The sequence below is a fragment of the Brassica napus genome, chromosome A10, assembly GCF_020379485.1.
Source record: "Brassica napus cultivar Da-Ae chromosome A10, Da-Ae, whole genome shotgun sequence".
Lineage (NCBI taxonomy): Eukaryota > Viridiplantae > Streptophyta > Magnoliopsida > Brassicales > Brassicaceae > Brassica > Brassica napus.
The window spans coordinates 16,749,276-16,758,215 of NC_063443.1; the positions used below are offsets into that span (position 1 = coordinate 16,749,276).

General features: G+C 40.6%; 3 protein-coding genes and 2 non-coding genes across 5 annotated transcripts; 1 reads left to right on the forward strand and 4 right to left on the reverse strand.

Moving 5' to 3' along the window:
- Positions 1-72: 72 nt before the first annotated feature.
- LOC106372412 (carbon catabolite repressor protein 4 homolog 6) lies at positions 73-4,257 on the reverse strand. Its single transcript, XM_013812619.3, is given in 16 exon segments — positions 73-312; positions 412-496; positions 616-701; positions 809-1,076; positions 1,078-1,575; positions 1,727-1,812; positions 1,886-1,918; positions 2,008-2,100; positions 2,265-2,340; positions 2,514-2,563; positions 2,635-2,716; positions 2,792-2,844; positions 3,071-3,136; positions 3,246-3,412; positions 3,496-3,943; positions 4,030-4,257. Coding segments are annotated over 16 exon segments (2,268 nt in total). The 5' UTR covers positions 4,132-4,257; the 3' UTR covers positions 73-237.
- Positions 4,258-4,885: 628 nt separating this feature from the next.
- Positions 4,886-4,957, reverse strand: TRNAG-UCC. Its single transcript has one exon. It is a non-coding gene; the product is annotated as a tRNA-Gly (tRNA).
- A 115-nt stretch (positions 4,958-5,072) lies between these two features.
- LOC106372415 (N-alpha-acetyltransferase 50) lies at positions 5,073-6,707 on the reverse strand. The gene is made up of 3 exons (XM_013812623.3): positions 6,424-6,707; positions 5,632-5,754; positions 5,073-5,494 (listed from the first exon to the last, which is right to left on the reverse strand). The coding sequence occupies exons 1-3, from the start codon at positions 6,575-6,577 to the stop codon at positions 5,277-5,279; spliced, it is 495 nt and encodes a 164-aa protein (XP_013668077.1). The 5' UTR covers positions 6,578-6,707; the 3' UTR covers positions 5,073-5,276.
- Positions 6,708-6,827: 120 nt separating this feature from the next.
- LOC106372417 (6-hydroxynicotinate 3-monooxygenase) lies at positions 6,828-8,496 on the forward strand. Its single transcript, XM_013812625.3, has 4 exons — positions 6,828-7,143; positions 7,224-7,528; positions 7,606-7,816; positions 7,900-8,496. Exons 1-4 carry the CDS (start codon positions 6,904-6,906, stop codon positions 8,350-8,352), a joined length of 1,209 nt encoding a protein of 402 aa, XP_013668079.1. The 5' UTR covers positions 6,828-6,903; the 3' UTR covers positions 8,353-8,496.
- A 122-nt stretch (positions 8,497-8,618) lies between these two features.
- On the reverse strand, positions 8,619-8,690 carry TRNAG-UCC. The gene has a single exon. It is a non-coding gene; the product is annotated as a tRNA-Gly (tRNA).
- Between the last annotated feature and the right edge of the window lie 250 nt (positions 8,691-8,940).

The window sequence follows — 8,940 nt, forward strand, 5'->3', positions numbered from 1 at the left end:
AGTTTTTTGCTGGGCCTTATTCATCTACGGCTCGTAGTTGTAGTTGGGTATATAATAATGAAGGCTGAGAACGATCGTTAAGCTTACTTTTAATATCCAGACAACAAATCACCATACAGTAGGTAATAATGAAGTGAGATGACTATTGAATTGAGCTTATTTGAAATTGTTGAGACAGAAAAGTCTATTCTTCTTTCTTCGGAACAGTTTCATAATGGTAACCCACATGTTTAATATTCAGCTTTTTGGCACACTCTTGCTGCCGCAGAAGGCCAACTCTGAAACCAATGCAATGTGATCGCTTCCCCATTTCTGTAACAAACCATAGAATGCAAAAAAGAAGAAGTTTATATGTAGCTAAAAAGTGAGGGTAAATAATAAACTTTTCAAGATCATGCATAGGGATTGTACGGGAGTTGGGAAGCCTGGTGTCCACTGCATTGCTTGTTTCGGTATTGGAGCAAGCACACGCACCGTTTGCAGACCTTCCGACCGCCTACCCCCAAAACCACAAATAAACATGGAAAAATCTATTCAAACCCCAAATTTTATGATAATGTAACATAATCTCAAGGCTTGTCAAATATGGGTTTGTTTGGGTTCGAATACTATTACCATATGTAGTCAACTGTCCCCATGAAACATCTGTGATAACTGGTTACTACAGGTTCTCCGTTTTCATCTCTTGTGTTGGCTTTACCCTAACAAAGCAAAAAAAAATTATCCACAGCTTCTTGAAAAAGAGCTTTGGTTTCTCAAGAAAATACAAGTGAAAAGACAAAGGTGTAGGGAGAATATACCACAATACCTCAATTTCCGAATAGGTGCTTTTAAGCTCCAGAGCGTGTTCAACCGTACTTCTTTCGGGGTCACCTGTTGCGGCTGCTATCTCCATTGGGGTCCAAGAGGCTGGATTATAAGTGATTTTCCCATAATCAAATCCTTCAGAACTCGATTTAAGTGAAAGTTCGTCCACAAGTCCCCCTGTTTGACTCAAGTCTTCATTCTTATCGTGTAGCTTAGCCAAAAAAGTTTCCCCATCTTCACCTATGCCTTCTTCTTCTTGCGCGAGTACCTGCTTCGTCCAATGTTAAGTCATCTAGTTTCATCTCGGCTGAAGTGTCAACCTTGGTGGAGAGACTAGATGAATCATTTTGAGCATTGGACACAATTTCTTCAGGAGAATGCTCTGTTGCTGATATAACAGAACTTGCTGAAAGTTTTTCTCTCGAATCATCGTTAGCATTGGAAGTATGTGGAAGTTCTGGATCTGATATGGTTACTGAAGAGAGACCTTCAGCTAACGAGAGATCCCCAGCGTCATCAGGTTGTCCGTTTTGTCCTCCTAGATTACAACCTGAGGACAGATCCTCCCCTGGTAATACTCTTACGGAGCTGGAGGTGGCTTTGTGACCAGCAAGAACAGTATCACCACATGGAAGCTCAGATGTGTTTCTTATGGAGGGGGTTTTTCCAACATCCATGTTGGAGTTATTATCCATACGAGCATTTGCAATCGAATTCGAATCCTGAGGTTGAACTTGACCTTGTGGCGATTTATTATCGGACTGAAACCTAGAAAATTGTAAAGGCATATTAATCATACATAAAGTAAAAAAAAACAGAGCAGATTGCAACCTGCTAGATTCTAGTATAAACATAAAGGATGTTAAATTGCCCAACAAAATGCATACTGATGTTCCAGAACTTGGTGAGTTCATGCTACCTCGTATAAATTTCTGGCCGTGGTGGACGAATTTCAGCAGACTCTTGCCCCGAAACTTTGTTTCTGGCCACACCAGACAAATCCAGCTGCAGAGAGCAGCACAAAATCGAATGTGAACCATGTACGTATCGTTGCAATAGGTGAAGGAATTGCGTTTACCTTGCCCTCCGAAATAAAGTTGTACAAATGACTCTGCAACAGGTAAAAGAATGTTACCATCCATGTCTCAAAGCAAGTGGTTTTCGGTATTTCAACCAATTTAAGGTAAGAATGTCCTATACCTTTGGTGTACAATTGAAATCCCCACATAAGACAACAGGCGCATCATCCCAGAGTTTAGATACAGCATGAGCTCTCTCTAAGAGTGTTCTGACCTATGCAGCAGAGATAAATAAATAGATGGTGACTGACAATGATTAAACAAGCCAAGTTAGGGAAGGGGACGAATTCTCTCAGAAAATCAACATGTTCATAGCTTCTATACAGAGTAAAATCAAAGTATCGAATTGTCGTTTGGCAATAGATGTAGGGAAAGCACCTGACCAAGTTTAAAGTCTCCTCTTTTAGGATTATATAGCACGTGAATATTACAAACGACAACCCGGTGGGAGCAGCTGCAAAAGTAAATGACAGTTCATTTCAAACCAGCCATAAAGTATATATTCCATAACAAAAACCCCATGAAGACGGGGAAAAATATCAGCCACGTTTCCTAGTGAGTAATGAATGGCAATTATCCATCCATAAAATAATATGATAGTTACATTTACAGATATTATTAGGTTACCTTTCAGATGGAGATGCCTCATTTTCTTTGGCATGCGAATTCAGCAGCGCCTACATGAGTAAAGTTTTTAATTTAGGGTAAAGGTACGGAAGTCACTATCAACATAATGAATCCATATTACCTCAAGCACACATATCTGAGCAACATTATCTCTGAGACCAAGCTGATTGAACTGGATGCTTTCCTCCTGAACCAACTTGAACCTAACACAATCACAATGAGAAAACCCAAACCAAATTCCATAATGAATCACACGAAGAAGGATAAGGAAATCAAACCTATTTGATCGCCAAAATATTGCACAACCGTCAACAGCATTACCGGTCCGCATCTACAATTTTGTGCAAAGTAGAGTTATCCTCACATTTAAAACCTCATTCTCAAACCTTTGACACATACCATTTAAAATCTAGTCCAAGAGAGTCAAACTCAGTCAAGACTGTCATCTTTAAACAGAATTAACAAAAATAATCAATGCGGATGATGACATTTCTAAAGAAAGATAGATAGCCCCAAAAAGGTTTTTTCTTTCAAGCAAATTAAGAACTTATAGGTACCTTCCAGATGCCACTATATCCCCGGAGCTTCAACTCTTCCTCTAAGTCCTGAAACTTATCAACTTCCTGATATATTCAAAGTGATATATTAGATTACGATACATATGATGAAAAAGAGAAAAACTTTGTAGTCTCTCTCTCATACATAAACAGTTGCAAGAAGAAACTACATAACCTGGAGGCACATTATATCAGCAGACCATAGGCCAAGCTCGAACACAATCTTGTTCTTCCTCCATCCCCAACTCAACATATTCCTCGGTATGTGAAAGTAAAGATTTCTCCAGTGATCATTCGCAAGGTAATCCGCCAAGATGTTATACGATAGAACAACAAACTTCTCTGCAGGAAAACAAAACATATCAAAATACTGAAGCGAATGAAGTAAAGTGAAGTAACAAGAGATTGATCAAATTCAAAGTTACCGGTGCCAGGAGACGGTGCCGTTTTGGCGTATTCCCATTCACGGTAATCCGAGGGTTTTGACCGTGGCCGTTGACGGAAGCTACGCTGCGGAGGCGGCCGAGACATCTGGTTTTGATAGAACTGAGGGGGAGGAGGGCAAGCTGAATAGCTTTGACCGGACGGCGGATGATTAGGCCGCCATTGAGCTTGAGGAGGCGGCGGCCGAAGCTGGTAGTTCTGATTGAACGGCGGTTGCTGCACCTGGTTGAAACGACGAGGATCGATACTCGAGGAGGGGGCTCCTCTGTTTCCGTGGCGGAATTCGAAATTGGCGTCGTGGACTGACTGAAAATGCGAGTCTCCGGTGACGAACTGGTGTCCTCCCGCGTCGTTGTACGGACGATCGGAGAAGCTTCTCCCGCCTTGGCCGAAACCTTGGCCTCTTGCTCGCCCTCTTCCACCTCCGTACTGCTTCGTCAGGGGAAAAGCAATCTTCCATTAAGCTTAGAAAGGTGAAATTCGCATAAAGAGAAATGGGATGTTGGGAAGTTTACCAGAGGACGACTAGACATGGTGACGAAGGGAGCACAAGCGGTGGTGGCGTTAGAGATTGCAGCGTCGGAGAAAACTTGGACGACTGAACGGGATCGCCGCATCGATCAATCGGTGGAGGGAGTGAGAAAGAGAGCGGCGACGTAAGCTCGAGTGGGGGCGAATGAAAACGGAGACTTAATAGACAATCGTGCCGTTTTATGATTCTAGCTCTACACAGCTTCCTGTTTTTACTGTGAATAAGTGGCACGCAAGCTAAAAGCGATACACATAAATGCTCGGCTTTACTTTTTCTTCTGAAAGACTCAGTGATAAAACAATGTTTTTAGATATGAGACCTCGAAGGTCCAAAACCAAGGCCAATATTAAAAACACCATGAGCAGTAATGAAGATTGAGTAGCTGAGTTAAAACTTCACCAAGCAAAAGGTCCAAAACCAAGGGGTCACTAGGTATAGAGAAAAATCGAAATATATAACTAGGAATCTCTAGCTTTGGGATCAATAAGAAACGTCAAGGTCATCAAAACAAGCAAAACTCGGAAGCATACGCGTCATCATAACATTAAGAATAGACTTGATTTGAACAAACAAACTGGGGAAAATGGCTTTCCTCAAGTCACGTATTGTCATCGGTTGTTGGCTTCAGATTGACAGCATATACATAAAATAGTTTTGTAGAACCAGGTCGCCTCTTAGTTGTTTGTGTGAACGTGCAAGTATACCTCAATCCTCAAACATGTTTTGCTTGGAGCACATACCAAAAGCTGAACGTGCAGAGCAAAAGAAAATAAGTTTCACTTTTGAAAATTATAGACAGACGTCAGCGTTGAAGACACAAACGCAGGAGGGCAAGAAAATGCGTCTGCCGGGAGTCGAACCCGGGTCTATTGCTTGGAAGGCAATTATCCTAACCGTTGGACTACAGACGCTTTTGTTTGTGATGTTCAACTTAGCGATTTAGTCACAATAGTGTTTCTCGATATTCAGTATAGTATCATCCCTTTTGTTCAAGCATGGGCGTTGAGATAAAAAAACACCATAAAGTGAGTATAAAGACTGAGCTGCAATGTTGAAATTTGAAACTTACTCGACTAAGAGGTCCAAAACCAATAGACAACCATGAATCTATAACTTTGAGGTCATCAAAACAAGCAAAACTCAGGAAACAAAAACATGACATTAAGAATAGATTCTTCAAAGAACAAACAAACAGGGAAAGAATGGCTTTCCCCAAGTGGTGTATTGTCATCATTTGCTGGCTTCAGGCTGAGCAAAGGACTTGGTGACAACATAACAGTCTCTTGGCTCTATGTTGATGTAGTAGTCTTGTATGGTATCTGTGATCTCAAACCCAAATTTCTTGTAGAACTTGATCGCATCTTCGTTGTTTGTCTGAACATGCAAGTATATTTCAGACATGTTCTGCTTGGTGCACATGTCCAGAACATGATGCAATAGCTTTGAACCTACACAATGGAAAAACAAGTTTAAAGTGGCATAGATCAATAAAAAAGAGAACTATGGAATCACGCAAGTTTGACATAATATTCCTGTTTTTCTTGGTGTAAATATTCAAGTTAGGCATAGCAGATTAATGACTCACCAATGCCAATGCCGCGGTATGGTGCAAGAACACCAAGTGTCATTATATACACTTTCATGGCTCCGCCTTCTTTCTTCTCCAGCCGACAAGCAATAGCTCCAACACATATGTCACTGTAATAAGCTGAGAGGAAACAAAAATGCACCCTTTAAAAAAACATCAAGGGATTTTTTCATGTCTCGCAAATTGGAGAAAACAATTCAACCCAGAGTACAACACAGTCAAAATATATTGTTAACTAGTGTGTGTCGAATTTAAGATGTTAACAGTATTTGCATATTCTACAAGATATCAGCTAACAAACTGTCTCGTGCAATTCAAGTTGCATATAATTAAGGACTAGTGGGTACCAAAAAAAAATTGCAATCAATAAGCATGAGACTCAGAAAGCGTTCTTCAAAGAGCGACCAAAAATGGATCCAAACAACTAGCGATTCAGCTAGGACATAAAAACATTCACTTGATTGTTCTTCTTACAAAGGTCACGATAAAAATTTTACTTACGAGCAAACAAGAAAAATCAACTATGCACATTAGCACTGAAACAAGAACACAAAGCTCAAACATGTCTGTTTTTAAAATAAAAAAACAAGAGATGCAACTAACTTTTTTATAAAAAACGGTAACAGGAGCAGATCGAATAGCAATGAGATCTATTTATAGAATCTTCTAACTTGTCTACAAAGCCTCTAATCACAGAACAGTTCATAAATCCCCAAAGCAGCTAACTTTTTCCTATCAAAGCAATCCGATCTGACTCAAAATCACATTCCCCAAGTAAAGAAGACGAACCAAGCTTAGTGAACTCGCCGGATGCAATCGCATCAGCGTAGTACTTGTCGTTATAGCGAACCGGGAAGAGAACAGTGTTGAGTTTCTTAAGCTGCATCATGTTTTTGTCTCTGACTCCGTCTAGCGACACGCTGGCTTCACGCCCAGTTCCCATCGCCGTCTTCCTCCTCTCTACACGAACGAACAATCTAGAACTGCGAGATAATAAAGGAGAGATCGATTCGTCGTCTTCGACAAAGAAACAAAGATCGAAAGGCAAGCTTTACCATTGGGCCTCGACTAAGCCCACATAACTCTTAACTTCGGTCTCACCCAGAGGGTTCAAACGATAGCATTAGCGACGGAAGTTGGTGAGATTGGGCCTAGAAAATATTGTGGGCCTACACGAAGCCCATTTGCTATAACCTTCTCTTTCACTTAGAAGGTTCAATCGTTAACATTAGTGAAGCAGAACTATCTGAAAGAAGAAAGTTTGATGAGATGGGGAAGAAGATGAAAGCGATCATCGTTGGAGGAAGTATAGCTGGCGTATCGTGCGCACACTCGCTCACGTTAGCAGGCTGGGATGTACTAGTACTCGAGAAATCTTCCGAACCTCCGGCTCGGAGCCCTACTGGTGCGGGACTCGGACTCGACCCTCAAGCTCGCACAATCATCAAATCATGGCTCTCGCATCCACACCTCTTAGACGAAACCACCTTGCCTCTCTCCATTGATCAGGTAAACAAATAACCAAATTGCAACGGTCGGAATATTGTTTTAAAGTTTAAACCTTCTTTGTGTTGTTGGGTTTATTATAGAATCAAGCAACAGATAGTGAGAAGAAAGTGAGGCGAGTTCTAACGAGAGACGAGAGTTTTGATTTTCGAGCAGCTTATTGGTCAGACATTCACGGTCTTCTGTTTAACGCATTGGATCCGACCATGTTTCTTTGGGGACATAAGTTTCTGTCTTTCGCTATGTCACAAGATGGTTCCACTGTAAAGGTGGAGACTTTAGTTATGGAAACTCAAGAGACTGTTGAGATTCAAGGAGACTTGCTCGTTGCAGCAGATGGGTGTCTCTCTTCTATTCGGAAAACGTTCTTGCCGAACTTTAAACTAAGGTTTGTAATAAAAGTATGATCCTTTATTTTTTCTGATATTTTGTGGACTTGATGTTTTTGTTTTGTTTATGTTTTAGGTACTCTGGTTATTGCGCTTGGAGAGGTGTTTTTGATTTCTCAGGGGATGAGAACTCGGAGACAGTTTCTGGAATCAAGAGGGAGTATCCAGAGCTTGGGAGATGCTTGTATTTCGATCTTGCTATGAATACTCATAGCGTGTTCTATGAGCTTATTAACAAGAAACTCAACTGGATTTGGTATGTTAATCAACCAGAGCCTGAGCTTAAGGTTAATACTAACTCCTTTCTCCTTTTTTTAATTAGACATGTAGTTTTCTTGATTTACTTTGTTGTGATGAATTACAATATCAGAACAACTCGGTTACGCTAAAAGTAAGCCAAGAAATGATCAACAAGATGCATCAAGAAGCAGACACCATCTGGATCCCCGAGCTAGCGAGACTCATGAAAGAAACTAAAGAGCCTTTCCTTAATGTTATCTACGACTGTGACCCTCTAGAGAGGATCTTCTGGGGGAATGTCGTGCTGGTTGGAGATGCAGCTCATCCCACGACCCCTCATGGTCTGAGAAGCACAAACATGTCGGTTCTTGATGCGGAAGTACTAGGCAAATGCTTGGGGGAATGTGGACCTGAGAATCTAAGTTTGGGTCTTGAGGAATATCAGAGGATAAGATTGCCTGTTGTGTCTAAGCAAGTTTTGTATGCAAGGCGTTTGGGGCGTATCAAGCAAGGTCTTGATCCTGACGGAATTGGATTAGAACAGAAACACATGCCATTCTTTTCTGGTGCTCCTCTTGTGTAATGATGTTATTTGGTGCGAGAGATGTTGTATGTTAATGAGTGTGATTATGTATGTTAAAGAGACAGACAGGTACATAATATTGGATACGTCAATGTTGAAACAAACGAAGGATACAAGATTTATAAAACTGAAAGGGTTAAAGCACTTTGATGTATCAGGACAGACCAAATAGAATGAAGCAACAAAGGTGAAGAGACAAAAATCTTTGGTGTCATTTGTGGGAAATGAAAATTTTGTAATCAGAACGAAATTAAAAAAAAAACATTTGCGTCTGCCGGGAGTCGAACCCGGGTCTATTGCTTGGAAGGCAATTATCCTAACCGTTGGACTACAGACGCTTTTGCTTGATAAGTTTCAAATAATGTTAATATTCGTTACATACTTGCGTAATGGTCATAACGAAAACGTCTCTCTCATCTTTGGTATTTTATATGATACTTTTGAGACTTTAATTTTTTTGGGAGATACTATCAAAATGGTTACTAGTTTTAGAAATCTTCATGTATTTTAGGACAGTCTTATATATTACGTACCTTTATTTATTATTCAGAAAAACCAAAACGTTGATGTGATGCATCACACAAAAAT

Coding starts and splice junctions, on each gene's coding strand:
- LOC106372415 (XM_013812623.3), bottom strand. CDS start 6,577: ATGGGAACTGGGCGTGAAGCCAGCGTGTCGCTAGACGGAGTCAGAGAC. Junction 5,755..6,423: donor CGGCGAGTTCACTAAGCTTG/GTTCGTCTTCTT, acceptor GTTTCCTCTCAG/CTTATTACAGTGACATATGT. Junction 5,495..5,631: donor ATACCGCGGCATTGGCATTG/GTGAGTCATTAA, acceptor TCCATTGTGTAG/GTTCAAAGCTATTGCATCAT.
- LOC106372417 (XM_013812625.3), top strand. CDS start 6,904: ATGGGGAAGAAGATGAAAGCGATCATCGTTGGAGGAAGTATAGCTGGC. Junction 7,144..7,223: donor TGCCTCTCTCCATTGATCAG/GTAAACAAATAA, acceptor GGTTTATTATAG/AATCAAGCAACAGATAGTGA. Junction 7,817..7,899: donor AACCAGAGCCTGAGCTTAAG/GTTAATACTAAC, acceptor TTACAATATCAG/AACAACTCGGTTACGCTAAA.